Source organism: Trypanosoma cruzi, genomic scaffold (genome assembly GCF_000209065.1).
Source record: "Trypanosoma cruzi strain CL Brener 1047053516405 genomic scaffold, whole genome shotgun sequence".
In the NCBI taxonomy this organism is placed as follows: Eukaryota; Euglenozoa; class Kinetoplastea; order Trypanosomatida; family Trypanosomatidae; genus Trypanosoma; species Trypanosoma cruzi.
Window position 1 is genome coordinate 236,072 of NW_001849532.1, and position 21,368 is coordinate 257,439.

General features: G+C 53.2%; 5 protein-coding genes and 3 pseudogenes across 5 annotated transcripts, besides 21 other annotated features; all 8 read right to left on the reverse strand.

Annotated features, from left to right (window-relative positions):
* Positions 1–2,477: part of a sequence feature (areas not merged during assembly with more than two copies in the genome that could not be assigned to a particular haplotype) that runs on past the window's edge.
* Tc00.1047053506289.160 (uncharacterized protein) lies at positions 17–1,120 on the reverse strand (the record flags this gene model as incomplete). Its single annotated transcript, XM_813454.1, has 1 exon — positions 17–1,120. One exon carries the CDS (start codon positions 1,118–1,120, stop codon positions 17–19), a length of 1,104 nt encoding a protein of 367 aa, XP_818547.1.
* Positions 1,669–1,696: a sequence feature (AT_rich).
* Positions 1,774–1,796: a sequence feature (AT_rich).
* Positions 2,478–3,182: a sequence feature (heterozygous, Esmeraldo-like haplotype).
* Positions 2,558–2,627: a sequence feature (A-rich).
* On the reverse strand, positions 2,739–4,865 carry Tc00.1047053506289.170 (surface protease GP63, putative; the record flags this gene model as incomplete). Its single annotated transcript, XM_813455.1, has 1 exon — positions 2,739–4,865. One exon carries the CDS (start codon positions 4,863–4,865, stop codon positions 2,739–2,741), a length of 2,127 nt encoding a protein of 708 aa, XP_818548.1.
* Positions 3,183–6,871: a sequence feature (areas not merged during assembly with more than two copies in the genome that could not be assigned to a particular haplotype).
* Positions 4,882–4,904: a microsatellite.
* On the reverse strand, positions 6,206–7,306 carry Tc00.1047053506289.180 (annotated as a pseudogene).
* Positions 6,872–7,010: a sequence feature (areas merged during assembly that could not be assigned to a particular haplotype. This can correspond to areas where the two haplotypes were merged or to regions with more than two copies in the genome that were merged during assembly.).
* Positions 7,011–7,786: a sequence feature (heterozygous, non-Esmeraldo-like haplotype).
* Positions 7,787–14,989: a sequence feature (areas not merged during assembly with more than two copies in the genome that could not be assigned to a particular haplotype).
* Positions 8,202–9,185, reverse strand: Tc00.1047053506289.200 (uncharacterized protein; the record flags this gene model as incomplete). The annotated part of the gene is made up of 1 exon (XM_813456.1): positions 8,202–9,185. The coding sequence occupies one exon, from the start codon at positions 9,183–9,185 to the stop codon at positions 8,202–8,204; it is 984 nt and encodes a 327-aa protein (XP_818549.1).
* Positions 9,955–9,977: a sequence feature (AT_rich).
* Positions 10,708–10,805: a sequence feature (A-rich).
* On the reverse strand, positions 10,918–13,119 carry Tc00.1047053506289.210 (surface protease GP63, putative; the record flags this gene model as incomplete). The annotated part of the gene is made up of 1 exon (XM_813457.1): positions 10,918–13,119. One exon carries the CDS (start codon positions 13,117–13,119, stop codon positions 10,918–10,920), a length of 2,202 nt encoding a protein of 733 aa, XP_818550.1.
* On the reverse strand, positions 14,457–15,644 carry Tc00.1047053506289.230 (annotated as a pseudogene).
* Positions 14,990–15,167: a sequence feature (areas merged during assembly that could not be assigned to a particular haplotype. This can correspond to areas where the two haplotypes were merged or to regions with more than two copies in the genome that were merged during assembly.).
* Positions 15,168–15,403: a sequence feature (haploid, non-Esmeraldo-like haplotype).
* Positions 15,206–15,315: a microsatellite.
* Positions 15,404–15,410: a sequence feature (areas merged during assembly that could not be assigned to a particular haplotype. This can correspond to areas where the two haplotypes were merged or to regions with more than two copies in the genome that were merged during assembly.).
* Positions 15,411–19,022: a sequence feature (areas not merged during assembly with more than two copies in the genome that could not be assigned to a particular haplotype).
* On the reverse strand, positions 16,568–17,551 carry Tc00.1047053506289.240 (uncharacterized protein; the record flags this gene model as incomplete). The annotated part of the gene is made up of 1 exon (XM_813458.1): positions 16,568–17,551. The coding sequence occupies one exon, from the start codon at positions 17,549–17,551 to the stop codon at positions 16,568–16,570; it is 984 nt and encodes a 327-aa protein (XP_818551.1).
* Positions 18,217–18,245: a sequence feature (AT_rich).
* Positions 18,323–18,345: a sequence feature (AT_rich).
* Positions 19,023–21,368: a sequence feature (heterozygous, non-Esmeraldo-like haplotype).
* Positions 19,083–19,169: a sequence feature (A-rich).
* On the reverse strand, positions 19,647–21,362 carry Tc00.1047053506289.250 (annotated as a pseudogene).

Genomic DNA, 21,368 nt, shown 5'->3' on the forward strand with positions numbered 1-21,368 from the left:
TCCAGATCGCGCAGGGTCACATTTCTTGATGCCGTTTTGGTGTTCCGGAGACGTTGTGACCATTCATTCCTCCCGCAATTTCCCCAGGAACGTGCTCGCCGCTGCCGTCAACGGCTTCACTCTTACGGGCATCCTTCGAGCCCACTGCCATCCTCAACGCGGTGGCGGACGCAGTATTCGTCACGAATGCATTCGGATCCATTTCTATGTTCCAACTCATGGCAATGCTAGGCTTCCTCTTGGGCGGTGTTGGAGCCACGTTTTCGTTCGGTTCGGTTGCAGTGCGAGGCTTTTTCCTAGACGTGTTGGTCTCCGTGTTGGATGCGGGACTCTGATCGACGGTGTTGGGCGCGTCAGCAGCGGCAGACTGTCGCGCACCCTCGTTTTGACGTGACGGCTCGGCACTGACTTGCGGCGCCGTTGCCTCACCGGATTTTCTCTTATCCTTCCCTTCACGGGGCGGTGGTGGGTGGCAGATGCCCGTCTGGTCAGCATCGCTGCTCCGGGCAAGCGCAGGAATAGTTCCGTCGGAAGAAAATTGACGCCACCACAATTCGTAAAGGCCGGCGTATTCATGTGTCGTCACATTCATCGTGAAGGCAACGGTGACCCCTTCCCCTTTCGTTGCACAGCTGGCAGCACAGTTGTTAGATGTGTACACCGCATTGGCCACATGACACACAGTACCCAGCTCACCATTTCGGCTATGCATGCGCACATCAAAGCCACTGAACGCATAATTCTCATACTGAGCCTCAGCACCGGCAGCAGAACACTTCGTCCACGCCCACACACCCCCACGCACGCGATAGCTCAGGCTGCCGTCACTCTGAGGACACGACACATCCACCGGCACAAACACCGTATCCGCATCACCAGATACATGTCCAGGACTCCCAGCCGCCGTAACGCACACGGACGAGCAGCAGCAGCACAAGAGCCCAAGGAACAACACGGCGCACACCGCACGGCGCCGCACCGTCACCATCGTCATCATCATCATCACCCGTGGTATAGTTGCTGAATTCAGTAAACTGATCTGTGGGACAGAAGAAAAAGAATGGAACAAGAGGGAGAGAAACGGAGCACAGCGGATACAGCGAGAGAGAGTAGACAACATGAAGAGAGGGCAGCAGGCCCAGCAGCACAGTTCACACACCACGAGACGGCACCCACCACCACCATCTCCCCCCAGTTCATTTCCACAACCCCAAGGAGGTGGCCGAAAGCCCCGCGGCCACCACACAACACACACGGCGCAAGCGGACCCTCAGTTAGTAATGACACGGCTACAAAATTCACACTGCCATCCAGTCCTCAGTGAAACACGGAGCCCAACCCAACGCAGCCACAGGAAAAAGGACTCGGGCTACGCACTCCCTCCCTCCTCCCTTCTGCTCATGGCCACGGAAGAGGACAACAGCCGCCACACGCAACTGCCGGCATGCACTACAAAAGAAGCATCCAAATCCACTGCAACGTGCATCTTGTGTGTGTGTGTCTGGTTGTGTGTGCCTGCAGAAACATAAAGAAAAGAAGTAGAAAAAGGGAGCAGAGTATGTGGAGAGACGCACAAACATGTACGGCAGAGTTGCATGGTGAAAACAACATGAAGAAGACTGCTCAAACTCATCACTGCACTGCAGCCCAGGCAGCGGCAACCCAGACAAAATTTATTTAAAACAAAAAAAAAAAACCTTCCCCCTCATCTTATATAAACTCCATCGCACAAAATAGTTATATTTAAAAAAATCGTCCATCACTGCTTCACCCAAATTTAAAAATAATAAAAAAATCGTCTGACTGCCGTGTGGCCACACCAAGCTGTCTGTATATGCATTGCCCGCAAAGAAACTTAAATATTTACATGTCTTTCAACCGTCTGGCCTCCATATATGCTCGCACATCAATTACATTTCATGGGGTCATCCGCGTGTCGCTGCTCCCCTCAGCCCTTTCATCGGTGTGTGAGTGCGGCCCGCAGCGCACAGTCACTCGTGTGTGTGGGACTGAGAGAAGCAAGAAAAAACATGGCGGGAGTCGCGTCACTCCATCGGGAGAGTGAGCGCAGCAAAAGAAAGAAAATCATCAGAGGGGAAAGAAATGCACACGCAAAGCAAAACCCATTAAAAACGCGGCGGCACACATCCATCCACAAAGAAAAAGAAACAAAAACAAAAGAAAAGCACGGCGGCAGGGTGTGGCTGTGTGCGTGGCGCTGCGGGTGTCTGCCAGCCCTGGACGCATAAAAAACAAAACAAGAGGAAAAGAAATGTGTGCTCCGCCCCACAGGCCCTCGTCGCACGCCCACACGTCACGGCTCCCTCAACGCGCCGTTCGTCGCCGCCCCTCCTCATGCGTGCAGCAGGCGAGGCGCACAGGGCCGTCGTCATGAGCGTGTCGGTGGGTGTGCGAGTGGAGCAGTTGGGCGGGAAACACACGGCACCCCTCACAGGAAGAGTGCGGCAACAAACAATTTAAAAAGAGGGAAGAGTAGAAAGGAAAAAGCGTCCATAGTGATTGCCCCCCAAAATCAAAAAAGAAGGAAGAGTGGAGCAAAACAGAAAAAACAAAAGAAAAAAAAAACAAAAAAAGAAAAAAAAGAAGCAGCAGAAAAAAAAAAAGAATTCAAAATACGCACAAAAAACACCAAAAAAATTGTCAGAGAAAATTTTTCCCGGGGAACTAATTCTGTGCAGGGGAGGTCGCAATTGTCCCACGCGGCAGCCAGTCACTCCTCACAGAGCGGCAAACCCCCACAGTCCCAACAGCAGGAAAAGCAGCGGCAGCACCCTCCTCTCACGCACGGTGCCGCCATCACCCGTTGTTTCTCCAACGGCAGGGATGTTCGAAACCGTCGCCCTCCCCACACTTCCCTGCGATGAATTCGCCGGCACTTGCTGTGTAGTGGCAGATGCCTCCACCGCTGTCATTTGTTCTGCTTCACTTTCTTGTTGAGGCTGCTTCGATGCCGCTTGCACTACTGGAGCTTCAGAATTTTTACCTGGAGGAGACGCCTCAGCAATGGACGCTTCAGCAGTGGACGCTTCAGCAATGGACGCTTCTTCACTGGGTCCCTCTTCAGACGAGTGCTCCTCAGCAGGCAAATCGGCAGGGGACGCCTTTGTAAGAGCTTCCGCTCCAGGAGACAACGCCGGAGCAGCCACAGACTCTTCTCCTTCCTCTCCTCGCTCGTCCCGCTTATCATCCTCCAATACGCTCGGAATGACAATACTGCTGCCGTTGGCGGCAATGGTGCACACCTCGCCGTACATGGGGCACTTGATCTTTCCACCTTGCTCAAAACCATTCAACGTCACTGAGATTACAGAGCCCTCAGGGCAAGGCTCAAAATCATTGCTGCCACTGTACTTCACCTTCACTGTTCCCCCCTCACACAGCACCTGCGCGCACACTCCCTTGACGCTTTTATGGCCATTACCGTCCTTCGTCTCCACCAATTCCGCATCCAGGCACCACGAGTCCCTGCCAGTCAGCGACCCAGGGAGAGAAGTCACAGTCACGTCCGAGCACGCATTGTACTTTGTCCCAGACGATGTTTCGTGAAAGTACGAAGAAACAACAGGGCAAACGTCCTTTTCCGCAGGATACCCCTTGTTTTCAACGATGTTTGCGGTGCACGTCCCGACGTGACGGCGGTCAGAGGTGCAGCGAAGTGTCTCATTGTCATTAGCATCGCAGAACATGTGAGGATACCTGGCGGGGAGATCTGTCATTTCACTGCACTTCTTCTCCAGGAAGTCGCAGCCACTGCGGTGGCCCCAGCTCATCGGCTCCGCCATGCTCCAATTCACGCGGTAGTACCCCATATCCGCGAACACCGCCATCGTCAGAGCCGTGTAGTAGCCGGCACCGACTGTGGGAGCCATCAGCTCGTCCCGCGCGTGGCGTTCCTTCCAGTGAGGGATCTTTCTTGCCGATGCACCATCTTCGTCCTCCAGCTCCATTCCCTCGAGAGTCTTACAACCAAAGTGGGCTCGCGTCTTCGCCTTAACGTGATTCCCCGCCACCATCCAACGACTCCTCCCACGCACAATGTATTCAGAGTTCAACATGCCCTTTTCTTCCATATTCCTTTGGCTGAACCCAAGAGCATGTGCAAGTTCGTGTGCGGCAACGCGAACGCTCCACGCCGTGTCAGTCATGTAATTTGGATCAAAGTTCATGGCGCCAATAGAGGGACGAGAATCATCCCATGTGATACACGTGGCCGCCCAAACAGCCCTGCTTTTAGTACCTGATGGCCTAGCAGCGGCGTAGATGATAAAGTCAGCATCAGGCACACCGTCTCTTATGTGCTCACTAGGAGGATTAAAGTGGTTACACGGTTCATTCAGACCCCTCGGAACCGTTATTTTATCAGCAGTGGGTTTCACAAGTAGCCGCTCAGCGTGCAGTTTGACAGCACCGGGGATAATCTTTTGAGTGTACAATTGTTTCTTTTCCTGCGAAAATATGTCTCTTGCTTCGCAGTCTACCTTTTCCCCCAAGACGGTTTCGCATATTTCCCCAGCCTTTTCGCAGAACATCTTCTTCCTTTTTTTATTGCTCTCCAAATCCTCCGTGGAAACCGCAATGCGGATCGGCCTCCAGTCACTGTCGTCATCCTGTGTGGCGACGGTGTACGCCTGCATCGCGCCCTGTCCCTTGCGCGGCACCTCACGCACCACCGCAGTCGGCAGCGGGCCGCTCCTCCTCATCATCTCGTCAAACCCACAGCGGTATTGTGTGGCGGGATCAGCAGCGGCAATACGCCCAGTGGCGCAGTACATCAGCAGCAACACCACCAATGGGAGAAGCGGCGTGGCGTGGCGTGGCTGGCACATGGCTTGAGTAAATTGCATTTCTTTGTTTCGTGTGAGTAGCAGCAGCAGCAGCAGCAGTGCAGCCTGGCTGCGGGAGGAGAGAAGCAAAAAAAAAAAAAAAAAGAAGAGGGAGTAGAAACAGGAAACACTTTAGTGCCAGTGATGCGTCAGGATGCGGCACAAGCAGCGGAGTAACAGGGGACGCCACTGAGGCGGCCATACACACCGCGTGCGCACCGACTCCATCAAAGGGAAAAACCGTCAATCCGTCGTCGAGGAAACGTTCATCACCGTCGCACGCATTCCTCATCGGCCGCAACGCTCCCTGCACGCGGAGTGTTTGGTCTGCTCTCCTCGTGGTGTCGCAGTATTTGTGTGACCGGCCACGCAACAGCCACCACTTGCACAGCGCTCTCCCTTTCTATCCCAGCAGCTCATAGGGGTAACGCCACCGCACGTCAACCTCATTACGATGGGCAGCCCTGAAGCGGGAATGGGAAGACTCATGCGTGCAAATATATTTTTACTGTTTCTCTCGGGATGCTCAAAAACAAGCGTGACGACGGGGCAACGATCATGACCGTTTCTTCCGCACCGCCACTGTCCAAAAGGTTACTGTGAGTCCACGGCGTGGAATTCACCGTGTTCGCCGCTGATCTCTCCACCGGCCCACGACCACGCCGGCCCTTTCAACACGGTGGATATGAGCGTGGCCAAAGGCAACCACAAGCGCCAACACACAGGGGCCCATAGTGTCCGCAGCCACAACCTTGTGCTTGCCCTTCCAGCGGCCTCGCCGCTACACAGCGTGTGCCACATGGTGTGCGTGTGCGCATGTGCTTGTGTGTTCGTCAGCGCCTATAATTACAAAGCAGCTGTGAGGCACAAGGAAATCCAAAGAAAACAACAGCAAAAAGAAGCGGATGGCACACGCAAATTACTCATATCATCACACACACGCAGCCCGCGGAATGGCTGCACTCAACCACAACACAAGCAGAGTACCACAAAAACACACACACACATGACGGAAGCCAAAGCGTGGGACGACCAGCGCACACACTCTCATTGCTCCCGTAAAGCAAAACACACACACAGGGAGAGAGAGAGAGGTCGCCCACTCAAAGCAATGGAAAACAAAACAGAAACAGTTACGGTGCTCCGCCCATGCAGCCAGGCAGGACGGCAGCGGTGCGTGTCGTGCAAAAGAGAGCACCAACGGGCATGCATGGGTGTGCATGCATATATACAATGGGCACATTATGTGTGTGCTTCGTGGGGTGGGGTGAGGGCGAGGGTCCATGCAAGGGGACACACACAGAGAGTGAGTGAAAGACGAGTGTGTGTGCGGGCGGTGCACGGCTCTCTCTCACTCACTCTCACGCGGCCACCACAGCAGCCGCACACGCAAGAAGAAGCAAAAGAGGGGAGGTGGTGTGGGAGGCCGCGGGGCTGCTGTCGCTGTCGCCATCTTTCGTCACATTTTCTCCTTGGCGTTTTTCTGTTTCTGCGGCACCCGGAGATGGAGCATTCTCGGGAGTGTCCGTTCCAGTGAATACTTCCCCCTGAAGTGGAGAATGACTGCCATTGGAAGATGACTCAGTTGCTTCTTCTTGACTGCCGGCCGATGTACTCTGTGCGGCAACCGCTATGGATGCATCGGTGCCCGTACTGTCACTCTCATCCACTGGCGGTTTTATTTCTTGTTGGGTTTCCGTATTCTGAGATTCCGTACTTGATGCTTCTGTTGGGTTCTCCTCATTGCCATTTGATTCTTTATGTTGAGTCGGTGGTGATTCTTGTGTTTTGGGTGCCTCCGAGTCCTCTTTTTCCGCTTTTGCCTTTTCCAACTTTCCTTCACTTCCGCAATTCGACGCCTCAGCGTCGCAACCCGTATTACTATTTTCTGAAGCAGAGGTTTGTGGCTGCTGTACATCGGGGAGTGCCTCCTGTGTCCGTTCTTTGGACGGTGAGGGGTTGTGAGTCTCTGTTTCCTCTTGTTGCAGCACCTCTTCTTGGGATCCACTATGCGTATTGGATAAATCACTGCTTTTCATCACCGTGTCATCACTCTAAGAAAAATCTCTAGGAGAAGAAGGGACCAGAGAATCACCTTCACTTCCAGAAGAGTCACCAGCACCAGCAGCGGGAACACGAGAAACATCACCACCTGGAACAGGAGGAGCACCGGGAGAACCTCCGCCTCCACCACCAGAACCAGAACCTGGAGGAGTAACACTTACCTGCCCAACTTCGGCTTGTATGGCAGGGATAGGCAATGCTGACCGCAAAGGCGGCGTCGGCATGTATTTATTACATCCGTTCGGCACATACGATGTATTCATACCCAACACTCCCGACACCATGCAGCCACCCAGTGCCTTGTTGTCGAGGTCCCTCGCATAAACACCGCCGGCACCGCACCACAGCACGCAGAGGGCACACACCAGCAGCACACGGCCAGTCATCATCGCCATCATCACTCCCGTCACTTACGTGTGGCCTTCAGCACAAACTAACTCCCCGCCACCGCACAGTAACAAATGGTAGCAGCAGCAAAAAACACACAATGAGGCAGTTGGAATTGGTACGACTGCAGAACTCGCACACCGCCCCGCAAACAGAAAGCTAAAAAGGCAGGAAAAAAACAAAAAACAATTTGAGTGTCCGGCAGGGCTCCCGGAAACAATGAAGAAATTTCATTCGGCAGAATTTTTATTTCATGCGCCAAGCAGCACAATCAATCGACCTTGTGTTTCTGTACATACATATTGCCTGCACCAATAAAAAGAAATTAAAGTAAAAATAAAAACTGATTGTACTGCTTCACGAGCCCACAAAACATCCCTCTCATTTCACACGGCATCCGGCCTCTTCTTCCAATCCTCCTTTCCTGCAGTCCGTGGGACGCACAGCAGCGGAGCCGGCACCGCGTGTGGGCAACAACAAAAAAGAAACACACAAGAGAGGGAAACACTTCGCCCATTCCAGTGTACATCAACCGAATATTAAATAATGAGGAGAAAAAAAGGGTACTTATCACTCCAGAGGAAAAAGCATCAAAAAGAACATTACAAAGAAGAAAAAAGGTTTAAAAAGCGATCTGTAAATCATTAAGAAAGAAGAGAAAAAACAGTGGTATGAAAAGCGCAAAGTATGCGGCAAATATCCCCCGTGGGAAGTCACAATTCCACCCTCTTTCGCTCGAAAGACTACCACAACTCCACACAGTTCCAGCAGCAGCAGCAGCAACAGCGCCAGAGACACGCACACACGCGCAGTGCGGTCGCCAGTTGAATCGCGTGGTATCAAATTCACGTCGTCAAACAGGGCGAGGCGGCCGTCTGGACTCACGCCGCTCCAGATCGCGCAAGGTCACATTTCTTGATGCCGTTTTGGTGTTCCGGGGACGTTGTGACCATTCATTCCTCCCGCAATTTCCCCAGGAACGTGCTCGCCGCTGCCGTCAACGGCTTCACTCTTATGGGCATCCTTCGAGCCCACTGCCATCCTCAACGCGGTGGCGGGCGCAGTGTTCGTCACGAATGCATTCGGATCCATTTCTATGTTCCGACTCATGGCAATGCTAGGCTTCCTCTTGGGTGGTGTTGGAGCCACGTTTTCGTTCGGATCGGTTGCAGTGCGAGGCTTTTTCCTAGACGTGTTGCTCTCCGTGTTGGATGCGGGACTCTGATCGACGGTGTTGGGTGCGTCAGCAGCGGAAGACTGTCGCGCACCCTCGTTTTGACGTGACGGCTCGGCACTGACTTGCGGCGCCGTTGTCCCACCGGATTTTCTCTCATCCTTCCCTTCACGGGGCGGTGGTGGGTGGCAGATGCCCGTCTGGTCAGCATCGCTGCTCCGGGCAAGCGCAGGAATAGTTCCGTCGGAAGAAAATTGACGCCACCACAATTCGTAAAGGCCGGCGTATTCATGTGTCGTCACATTCATCGTGAAGGCAACGGTGACCCCTTCCCCTTTCGTTGCACAGCTGGCAGCACAGTTGTTAGATGTGTACACCGCATTGGCCACATGACACACAGTACCCAGCTCACCATTTCGGCTATGCATGCGCACATCAAAGCCACTGAACGTATAATTCTCATACTGAGCCTCAGCACCGGCAGCAGAACACTTCGTCCACGCCCACACACCCCCACGCACGCGATAGCTCAGGCTGCCGTCACTCTGAGGACACGACACATCCACCGGCACAACCACCGTATCCGCATCACCAGATACATGTCCAGGACTCCCAGCCGCCGTAACGCACACGGACGAGCAGCAGCAGCACAAGAGCCCAAGGAACAACACGGCGCACACCGCACGGCGCCGCACCGTCACCATCGTCATCATCATCACCCGTAGTATATTTGCTGAATTCAGTGAACTGATCTGTGGGACAGAAGAAAAAGAATGGAACAAGAGGGAGAGAAACAGAGCACAGCGGATACAGCGAGAGAGAGTGGACAAAATGAAGAGAGGGCAGCAGGCCCAGCAGCACAGTTCACACACCACGAGACGGCATCCACCACCACCATCTCCCCCCAGTTCATTTCCACAACCCCAAGGAGGTGGCCGAAAGCCCCGCGGCCACCACACAACACACACGGCGCAAGCGGACCCTCAGTTAGTAATGACACGGCTACAAAATTCACACTGCCATCCAGTCCTCAGTGAAACACGGAGCCCAACCCAACGCAGCCACAGGAAAAAGGACTCCGGCTACGCACTCCCTCCCTCCTCCCTTCTGCTCATGGCCACGGAAGAGGACAACAGCCGCCACACGCAACTGCCAGCATGCACTACAAAAGAAGCATCCAAATCCACTGCAACGTGCATCTTGTGTGTGTGTGTCTGGTTGTGTGTGCCTGCAGAAACATAAAGAAAAGAAGTAGAAAAAGGGAGCAGAGTATGTGGAGAGACGCACAAACATGTACGGCAGAGTTGCATGGTGAAAACAACATGAAGAAGACTGCTCAAACTCATCACTGCACTGCAGCCCAGGCAGCGGCAACCCAGACAAAATCTATTTAAAACAAAAAAAAAAACGTTCCCCTTCGTCTTATATAAACTCCATCGCACAAAATAGTTATATTTGAAAAAATCGTCCATCACTGTTTCACCCAAATTTAAAAATAATAAAAAAATCGTCTGACTGCCGTGTGGCCACACCAAACTGTCTGTATATACATTGCCCGCAAAGAAACTTAATATTTACATGTCTTTCAACCGTCTGGCCTCCATATATGTTCGCACATCAATTACATTTCATGGGGTCATCCGCGTGTCGCTGCTCCCCTCAGCCCTTTCATCGGTGTGTGAGTGCGGCCCGCAGCGCACAGTCACTCGTGTGTGTGTGGGACTGAGAGAAGCAAGAAAAAACATGACGGGAGTCGCGTCACTCCATCGGGAGAGTGAGCGCAGCAAAAGAAAGAAAATCATCAGAGGGGAAAGAAATGCACACGCAAAGCAAAACCCATTAAAAACGCGGCGGCACACACCCATCCACAAATAAAAAGAAACAAAAACAAAAGAAAAACACGGCGGCAGGGTGTGGCTGTGTGCGTGGCGCTGCGGGTGTCTGCCAGCCCTGGACGCAAAAAAAAAACAAGAGGGAAAGAAATGTGTGCTCCGCCCCACAGGCCCTCGTCGCACGCCCACACGTCACGGCTCCCTCAGCGCGCCGTTCGTCGCCGCCCCTCCTCATGCGTGCAGCAGGCGAGGCGCACAGGGCCGTCGTCATGAGCGTGTCGGTGGGTGTGCGAGTGGAGCAGTTGGGCGGGAAACACACGGCACCCCTCACAGGAAGAGTGCGGCAACAAACAATTAAAAAGAGGGAAGAGTAGAAAGGAAAAAGCGTCCATAGTGATTGCCCCCCAAAATCAAAAAAGAAGGAAGAGTGGAGCAAAACAGAAAAAACAAAATAAAAGAAGAACTAAACAAGAAAAAAAAAGAAGCAGCAGAAAAAAAAAAGAATTTAAAATACGCACAAAAACCACCAAAAAAATTGTCAGAGAAAATTTTTTCCCGGGGAACTAATTCTGTGCAGGGGAGGTCGCAATTGTCCCACGCGGCAGCCAGTCACTCCTCACAGAGCGGCAAACCCCCACAGTCCCAACAGCAGGAAAAGCAGCGGCAGCACCCTGCTCTCACGCACGGTGCCGCCATCACCCGTTGTTTCTCCAACGGCAGGGATGTTCGAAACCGTCGCCCTCCCCACACTTCCCTGCGATGAATTCGCCGGCACTTGCTGTGTAGTGCCCGATGCCTCCACCGCTGTCATTTGTTCTGCTTCACTTTCTTGTTGAGGCTGCTTCGATGCCGCTTGCACTACTGGAGCTTCAGAATTTTTACCTGGAGGAGACGCCTCAGCAATGGACGCTTCAGCAGTGGACGCTTCTGCAGTGGACGCTTCAGCAATGGACGCTTCTGCAGTGGACGCTTCAGCAATGGACGCTTCTGCAATGGACGCTTCTGCAATGGACGCTTCTTCACTGGGTCCCTCTTCAGACGAGTGCTCCTCAGCAGGCAAATCGGCAGGGGACGCCTTTGTAAGAGCTTCCGCTCCAGGAGACAACGCCGGAGCAACCACAGCCGCTTCTCCTTCCTCTCCTCGCTCGTCCCGCTTATCATCCTCCAACGCTCTCGGAATGACAATACTGCTGCCGTTGGCGGCAATGGTGCACACCTCGCCGTACGTGGGGCACTTGATCTTTCCATCTTGCTCAAAACCATTCAATGTCACTGAGATTTGAGTGTCCTCGGGGCAAGGCTGAAAATCACTGCTGCCGAGGTACTTCACCTTCACTGTTCCCCCCTCACACGACACCTGCGCGCAGACTCCCCTGACGCTTTTATGTTTGCTGTTATCATTCGTCTCCACCAATTCCGCATCCAGGCACCACGAGCCGTCGCCAGTCAGCGACCCAGGGAGAGAAGTCACAGCCACGTCCGAGCACGCATTGTACTTTGTCCCAGACGATGTTTCGTGAAAGTACAGAGAAACAACAGGGAAAACGTCCTTTTCCGCAGGATACCCCTTGTTTTCAACGATGTTTGCGGTGCACGTCCCGACGTAACGGCGGTCAGAGGTGCAGCGAAGTGTCTCATTGTCATTAGCATCGCAGAACATGTGAGGATACCTGGTGGGAAAATCTGTCATTTCACTGCACTTCTTCTCCAGGAAGTCGCAGCCACTGCGGTGGCCCCAGCTCATCGGCTCCGCCATGCTCCAATTCACGCGGTAGTACCCCATATCCGCGAACACCGCCATCGTCAGAGCCGTGTAGTAGCCGGCACCGACTGTGGGAGCCATCAGCTCATCCCACGCGTGGCGTTCCTTCCAGTGAGGGATCTTTCTTGCAGATGCACCATCTTCGTCCTCCAGCTCCATTCCCTCGAGAGTCTTACAACCAAAGTGGGCTCGCGTCTTCGCCTTAACGTGATTCCCCGCCACCATCCAACGACTCCTCCCACGCACAATGTATTCGGAGTTCAACATGCCCTTTTCTTCCATATTCCTTTGGCTGAACCCAAGAGCATGTGCAAGTTCGTGTGCGGCAACGCGAACGCTCCACGCCGTGTCAGTCATGTAATTTGGATCAAAGTTCATGGCGCCAATAGAGGGACGAGAATCATCCCATGTGATACACGTGGCCGCCCAAACAGCCCTGCTTTTAGTGCCTGATGGCCTAGCAGCGGCGTAGATGATAAAGTCAGCATCAGGCACACCGTCTCTTATGTGCTCACTAGGAGGATTAAAGTGGTTACACGGTTCATTCAGACCCCTCGGAACCGTTATTTTATCAGCAGTGGGTTTCACAAGTAGCCGCTCAGCGTGCAGTTTGACAGCACCGGGGATAATCTTTTGAGTGTACAATTGTTTCTTTTCATTCGACAATATGTGTCTTGCTTCGCAGTCTACCTTTTCCCCCGAGACGGTTTCGCATGTTTCCCCAGCCTCTTCGCAGAACGTCTTCTTTTTATTACGTTTCTTCTCCAGTTCCCCCGTGGACACCTTGATGCGGATCGGCCTCCAGTCACTGTCGTCATCCTGTGTGGCGACGGTGTACGCCTGCATCGCGCCCTGTCCCTTGCGCGGCACCTCACGCACCACCGCAGTCGGCAGCGGGCCGCTCCTCCTCGTCATCTCGTCAAACCCACAGCGGTATTGTGTGGCGGGATCAGCAGCGGCAATACGCCCAGTGGCGCAGTACATCAGCAGCAACACCACCAATGGGAAAAGCGGCGTGGCGTGTCGTGGCTGGCACATGGCTTGAGTAAATTGCATTTCTTTGTTTCGTGTGAGTAGCAGCAACAGCAGCAGCAGTGCAGCCTGGCTGTGGGAGGAGAGAGGCAAAAAAAAAAAAAAAAAGAAGAGGGAGTAGAAACAGGAAACAGTTTAGTGCCAGTGATGCGTCAGGATGCGGCACAAACAGCGGAGTAACAGGGGACCACAGAGGCGGCCATACACACCGCGTGCGCACCGACTCCATCAAAGGGAAAAACCGTCAATCCGTCGTCGAGGAAGCGTCCATCACCGTCGCACGCATTCCTCATCGGCCGCAACGCTCCCTGCACGCGGAGTGTTTGGTCTGCTCTCCTCGTGGTGTCGCAGTATTTGTGTGACCGGCCACGCAACAGCCACCACTTGCACAGCGCTCTCCTTTTCTATCCCAGCAGCTCATAGGGGTGACGCCACCGCACGGCAACCTCATCACGATGGGCAGCCCTGAAGCGGGAATGGGAAGAGTCATGCGTGCAAATATATTTTTACTGTTTCTCTCGGGATGCTCAAAAACAAGCGTAACGGCGTTGCAACGATCATGACCGTTTCTTCCGCACCGCCACTGTCCAAAAGGTTACTGTGAGTCCACGGCGTGGAAGTCACCGTGTTCGCCGCTGATCTCTCCACCGGCCCACGACCACGCCGCCCTTCCAACACGGCGGATATGAGCGTGGCCAAAGGCAACCACAAGCGCCAACACACAGGGGCCCATAGTGTCCGCAGCCACAACCTTGTGCTTGCCCTTCCAGCGGTCACGCCGCTACACAGCGTGTGCCACATGGTGTGCGTGTGCGCATGTGCTTGTGTGTTCGTCAGCGCCTATAATTACGGAGCAGCTGTGAGGCACAAGGGAATCCAAAGAAAACAACAGCAAAAAGAAGCGGATAGCACTCACGGAAATTACTCATATCATCACACACACGCAGCCCGCGGAATGGGTGCTCTCAACCACAAAGCAATGAAAAACAAAACAAAAAGCCGAAGCGTGGGACGACCAGCGCACACACTCTCATTGCTCCCGTAAAGCAAAACACACACACAGGGAGAGAAAGAGAGAGGGAGAGGTCGCCCAGTCAAAGCAATGAAAAACAAAAAAAAAAACAAGAAAACGGTTACGGTGCTCCGCCCATGCAGCCAGGCAGGACGGCAGCGGTGCGTGTCGTGCAAAAGAGAGCACCAACGGGCCTGCATGGGTGTGCATGCATATATATAATGGGCACATTATGTGTGTGCTTCGTGGGATGAGGTGAGGGCGAGAGTCCATGCAAGGGGACACACACAGAGAGTGAGTGAAAGACGAGTGTGTGTGCGGGCGGTGCACGGCTCTCTCTCCCTCACTCTCACGCGGCCACCACAGCAGCCGCACACGCAAGAAGAAGCAGAAGAGGGGAGGTGGTGTGGGAGGCCGCGGGGCTGCTGTCGGTGTCGCCATCTTTCGTCACATTTTCTCCTTGGCGTTTTTCTGTTTCTGCGGCACCCGGAGATGGAGCATCCTCGGGAGTGTCTGTTCCAGTGAATACTTCCCCCTGAAGTGGAGAATGACTGCCATTGGAAGATGACTCAGTTGCTTCTTCTTGACTGCCGGCCGATGTACTCTGTGCGGCAACCGCTATGGATGCATCGGTGCCCGTACTGTCACTCTCATCCACTGGCGGTTTTATTTCTTGTTGGGCTTTCGTATTCTGAGATTCCGTACTTGATGCTTCCGTTGGGTTCTCCTCATTGCCATTTGATTCTTTATGTTTAGTCGGTGGTGATTCTTGTGTTTTGGGTGCCTCCGAGTCCTCTTTTTCCGCTTTTGTATTTTCCAACTTTCCTTCACTTCCGCAATCCGACACCTCCTCTCCGCAACCCGTATTACTATTTTCTGAAGTAGAAATTTGTGACTGCTGTACAGTGGGGAGTGCCTCCTGTGCCAATCCTTTGGGCAGTGAGGGGTCGTGAGTCTCTGTTTCTTTTTGTCGCGAAACCTCTTATTCTCTGGATCCACTATGCGTAGTGGATAAATCACTGCTTGTGATCACCGTGCCATTACTCTGAGAAGGAAGATCTCCGGAAGAAGAAGGGACCAGAGAATCACCTTCACTTCCAGAAGAACCACCAGCACCAGTAGGACCAGGAACAGCAGAGTCACCAGCACCTGGAACAACACCTGTCGGAGAAGCAGCAGGAACAGCAGGACCAGTAAGAGCAGCTGCACCTTTATCTCTGCTTCCATCACCAGAACCAAAACCTGGAGCATTGTCTGAGGATAATTTAATGATGTCATCCCGAGAAACGTCCGTCAATTGCTGAACTTCGGCTTGTATGGCAGGGATAGGCAATGCTGACCGCAAAGGCGGCGTCGGCATGTATTTATTACATCCGTTCGGCACATACGATGCATTCATACCCAACACTCCCGACGCCATGCAGCCACCCAGTGCCTTGTTGTCGAGGTCCCTCGCATAAACACCGCCGGCACCGCACCACAGCACGCAGAGGGCACACACCAGCAGCACACGGCCAGTCATCATCATCGCCATCATCACTCCCGTCAATTGCGTGCAGCCTTCGGCACAAACTAACTCCCCGCCACCGCACAGTAACAAATGGTAGCAGCAGCAACAAACACACAATGAGGCAGTTGGAATTGGCACGACTGCAGAACTCGCACACCGCCCCGCAAACAGAAAGCCAAAAAAAGCTGGAAAAAAACAAAAAACAATTTGAGTGTCCGGCAGGGCTCCCGGAAACAATGGAGAAAATTCATTCAGCAGAATTTTTATTTCATGCGCCAAGCAGCACAATCAATCGACCTTGTGTTTCTGTACATACATATTGCCTGCACCAAGAAAAAGAAATTAAAGTAAAAATAAAACTGATTGTACTGCTTCACGAGCCCACAAAACATCCCTCACATTTCATGCGGCATCCGGCCTCTTCTTCCAATCCTCCTTTCCTGCAGTCCGTGGGACGCACAGCAGCGGAGCCGGCACCGCGTGTGGGCAACAACAAAAAAGAAACACACAAGAGAGGGAAGCACTTCGCCCATTCCAGTGTACATCAACCGAACATTAAATAATGAGGAGAAAAAAAGGGTACTTATTACTCCAGAGGAAAAAGCATCAAAAAGAACATTACAAAGAAGAAAAAAGGGAAAAACAGTAACAAAGAAGAAAAAAGGTTTAAAAAGCGATCTGTAAATCATTAAGAAAGAAGAGAAAAAACAGTGATATGAAAAGCGCGAAGTATGCGGCAAATATCCCTCGTGGGGAATCACAATTCCACCCTCTTTCGCTCGAAGGACTACCACAACTCCACACAGTTCCAGCAGCAGCAGCAGCAACAGCGCCAGAGACACGCACACACGCACAGTGCGGTCGCCAGTTGAATCGCGTGGTATCAACTCCACGTCGTCAAACAGGGCGAGGCGGCCGTCTGGACTCACGCCGCTCCAGATCGCGCAGGGTCACATTTCTTGATGCCGTTTTGGTGTTCCGGGGACGTTGTGAACATTCATTCCTCCCGCAATTTCCCCAGGAACGTGCTCGCCGCTGCCGTCAACGGCTTCACTCTTATGGGCATCCTTCGAGCCCACTGCCATCCTCAACGCGGTGGCGGGCGCAGTGTTCGTCACGAATGCATTCGGATCCATTTCTATGTTCCGACTCGTGGCAATGCCAGGCTTCCTCTTGGGTGGTGTTGGAGCCACGTTTTCGTTCGGATCGGTTGCAGTGCGAGGCTTTTTCCTAGACGTGTTGCTCTCCGTGTTGGATGCGGGACTCGGATCGACGGTACGGGGCGCGTCAGCAGCGGCAGACTGTCGCGCACCCTCGTTTTGACGTGACGGCTCGGCACTGACTTGCGGCGCCGTTGCCTCACCGGATTTTCTCTCATCCTTCCCTTCACGGGGCGGTGGTGGGTGGCAGATGCCCGTCTGGTCAGCATCGCTGCTCCGGGCAAGCGCAGGAATAGTTCCGTCGGAAGAAAATTGACGCCACCACAATTCGTAAAGGCCGGCGTATTCATGTGTCGTCACATTCATCGTGAAGGCAACGGTGACCCCTTCCCCTTTCGTTGCACAGCTGGCAGCACAGTTGTTAGATGTGTACACCGCATTGGCCACATGACACACAGTACCCAGCTCACCATTTCGGCTATGCATGCGCACATCAAAGCCACTGAACGTATAATTCTCATACTGAGCCTCAGCACCGGCAGCAGAACACTTCGTCCACGCCCACACACCCCCACGCACGCGATAGCTCAGGCTGCCGTCACTCTGAGGACACGACACATCCACCGGCACAACCACCGTATCCGCATCACCAGATACATGTCCAGGACTCCCAGCCGCCGTAACGCACACGGACGAGCAGCAGCAGCACAAGAGCCCAAGGAACAACACGGCGCACACCGCACGGCGCCGCACCGTCACCATCGTCATCATCATCACCCGTAGTATATTTGCTGAATTCAGTGAACTGATCTGTGGGACAGAAGAAAAAGAATGGAACAAGAGGGAGAGAAACAGAGCACAGCGGATACAGCGAGAGAGAGTAGACAAAATGAAGAGAGGGCAGCAGGTCCAGCAGCACAGTTCACACACCACGAGACGGCATCCACCACCACCATCTCCCCCCAGTTCATTTCCACAACCCCAAGGAGGTGGCCGAAAGCCCCGCGGCCACCACACAACACACACGGCGCAAGCGGACCCTCAGTTAGTAATGACGCGGCTACAAAATTCACACTGCCATCCAGTCCTCACTGGGACACGAAGCCCAACCCAACGCAGCCACAGGAAAAAAGACTCCGGCTACGCACTCCCTCCCTCCTCCCTTCTCCTCATGGCCACAGAAGAGGACAACAGCCGCCACACGCAACTGCCAGCATGCACTACAAAAGAAGCATCCAAATCCACTGCAATGCGCATCTTGTGTGTGTGTGTCTGGTTGTGTGTGCCTGCAGAAACATAAAGAAAAGAAGTAGAAAAAGGGAGCAGAGTATGTGGAGAGACGCACAAACATGTACGGCAGAGTTGCATGGTGAAAACAACATGAAGAAGACTGCTCAAACTCATCACTGCACTGCAGCCCAACCAGCGGCAACCCAGACAAAATTTATTTAAAACAAAAAAAAAAAAACTTTCCCCCTCATCTTATATAAACTCCATCGCACAAAATAGTTATATTTGAAAAAATCGTCCATCACTGTCTCACCCAAATTTAAAAATAATAAAAAAATCGTCTGACTGCCGTGTGGCCACACCAAACTGTCTGTATATACATTGCCCGCAAAGAAACTTAAATAGTTACATGTCTTTCAACCGTCTGCCCTCCATATATGTTCGCACATCAATTACATTTCACGGGGTCATCTGCGTGTCGCTGCTCCCCTCAGCCATTTCATCGGCGTGTGAGTGCGGCCCGCAGCGCACAGTCACTCGTGTGTGTGTGGGACTGAGAGAAGCAAGAAAAAACATGACGGGAGTCGCGTCACTCCATCGGGAGAGTGAGCGCAGCAAAAGAAAGAAAATCATCAGAGGGGAAAGAAATGCACACGCAAAGCAAAACCCATTAAAAACGCGGCGGCACATACCCATCCACAAATAAAAAGAAACAAAAACAAAAGAAAAGCACGGCGGCAGGGTGTGGCTGTGTGCGTGGCGCTGCGGGTGTCTGCCAGCCCTGGACGCAAAAAAAAAACAAGAGGGAAAGAAATGTGTGCTCCGCCCCACAGGCCCTCGTCGCACGCCCACACGTCACGGCTCCCTCAACGCGCCGTTTGTCGCCGCCCCTCCTCATGCGTGCAGCAGGCGAGGCGCACAGGGCCGTCATCATGAGCGTGTCGGTGGGTGTGCGAGTGGAGCAGTTGGGCGGGAAACACACGGCACCCCTCACAGGAAGAGTGCGGCAACAAACAATTAAAAAGAGGGAAGAGTAGAAAGGAAAAAGCGTCCATAGTGATTGCCCCCCAAAATCAAAAAAGAAAAAAGAGTGGAGCAAAACAGAAAAAACAAAAGAAAAAAGAACAAAACAAGAACAAAAGAACAAAAGCAGAAAAAAAAAGGAATTCAAAATACGCACAAAAACACCAAAAAAATTGTCAGAGAAAATTTTTCCCGGGGAACTAATTCTGTGCAGGGGAGGTCGCAATTGTCCCACGCGGCAGCCAGTCACTCCTCACAGAGCGGCAAACCCCCACAGTCCCAACAGCAGGAAAAGCAGCGGCAGCACCCTCCACTCACACACGGTGCCGCCATCACCCGTTGTTTCTCCAACGGCAGGGATGTTCGAAACCGTCGCCCTCCCCACACTTCCCTGCGATGAATTCGCCGGCACTTGCTGTGTAGTGCCCGATGCCTCCACCGCTGTCATTTGTTCTGCTTCACTTTCTTGTTGAGGCTGCTTCGATGCCGCTTGCACTACTGGAGCTTCAGAATTTTTACCTGGAGGAGACGCCTCAGCAGTGGACGCTTCTTCACTGGGTCCCTCTTCAGACGAGTGCTCCTCAGCAGGCAAATCGGCAGGGGACGCCTTTGTAAGAGCTTCCGCTCCAGGAGACAACGCCGGAGCAGCCACAGACTCTTCTCCTTCCTCTCCTCGCTCGTCCCGCTTATCATCCTCCAACGCTCTCGGAATGACAATACTGCTGCCGTTGGCGGCAATGGTGCACACCTCGCCGTACGTGGGGCACTTGATCTTTCCATCTTGCTCAAAACCATTCAATGTCACTGAGATTTGAGTGTCCTCGGGGCAAGGCTCAAACTCACTGCTGCCGAGGTACTTCACCTTCACTGTTCACCCCTCACACGACACCTGCGCGCACACTCCCTTGACGCTTTTATGTTTGCTGTTATCATTCCTCTCCACCAATTCCGCATCCAGGCACCACGAGTCCCTGCCAGTCAGCGACCCAGGGAGAGAAGTCACAGCCACGTCCGAGCACGCATTGTACTTTGTCCCAGACGATGTTTCGTGAAAGTACAAAGAAACAACAGGGCAAACGTCCTTTTCCGCAGGATACCCCTTGTTTTCAACGATGTTTGCGGTGCACGTCCCGACGTGACGGCGGTCAGAGGTGCAGCGAAGTGTCTCATTGTCATTAGCATCGCAGAACATGTGAGGATACCTGGCGGGGAGATCTGTCATTTCACTGCACTTCTTCTCCAGGAAGTCGCAGCCACTGCGGTGGCCCCAGCTCATCGGCTCCGCCATGCTCCAATTCACGCGGTAGTACCCCATATCCGCGAACACCGCCATCGTCAGAGCCGTGTAGTAGCCGGCACCGACTGTGGGAGCCATCAGCTCGTCCCGCGCGTGGCGTTCCTTCCAGTGAGGGATCTTTCTTGCCGATGCACCATCTTCGTCCTCCAGCTCCATTCCCTCGAGAGTCTTACAACCAAAGTGGGCTCGCGTCTTCGCCTTAACGTGATTCCCCGCCACCATCCAACGACTCCTCCCACGCACAATGTATTCAGAGTTCAACATGCCCTTTTCTTCCATATTCCTTTGGCTGAACCCAAGAGCATGTGCAAGTTCGTGTGCGGCAACGCGAACGCTCCACGCCGTGTCAGTCATGTAATTTGGATCAAAGTTCATGGCGCCAATAGAGGGACGAGAATCATCCCATGTGATACACGTGGCCGCCCAAACAGCCCTGCTTTTAGTACCTGATGGCCTAGCAGCGGCGTAGATGATAAAGTCAGCATCAGGCACACCGTCTCTTATGTGCTCACTAGGAGGATTAAAGTGGTTACACGGTTCATTCAGAGTCCTCGGAACCGTTATTTTATCAGCAGTGGGTTTCACAAGTAGCCGCTCAGCGTGCAGTTTGACAGCACCGGGGATAATCTTTTGAGTGTACAATTGTTTCTTTTCCTGCGAAAATATGTGTCTTGCTTCGCAGTCTACCTTTTCCCCCAAGACGGTTTCGCATGTTTCCCCAGCCTTTTCGCAGAACATCTTCTTCCTTTTTTTATTGCTCTCCAAATCCTCCGTGGACACCGTAATGCGGATCGGCCTCCAGTCACTGTCGTCATCCTGTGTGGCGACGGTGTACGCCTGCATCGCGCCCTGTCCCTTGCGCGGCACCTCACGCACCACCGCAGTCGGCAGCGGGCCGCTCCTCCTCATCATCTCGTCAAACCCACAGCGGTATTGTGTGGCGGGATCAGCAGCGGCAATACGCCCAGTGGCGCAGTACATCAGCAGCAACACCACCAATGGGAGAAGCGGCGTGGCGTGGCGTGGCTGGCACATGGCTTG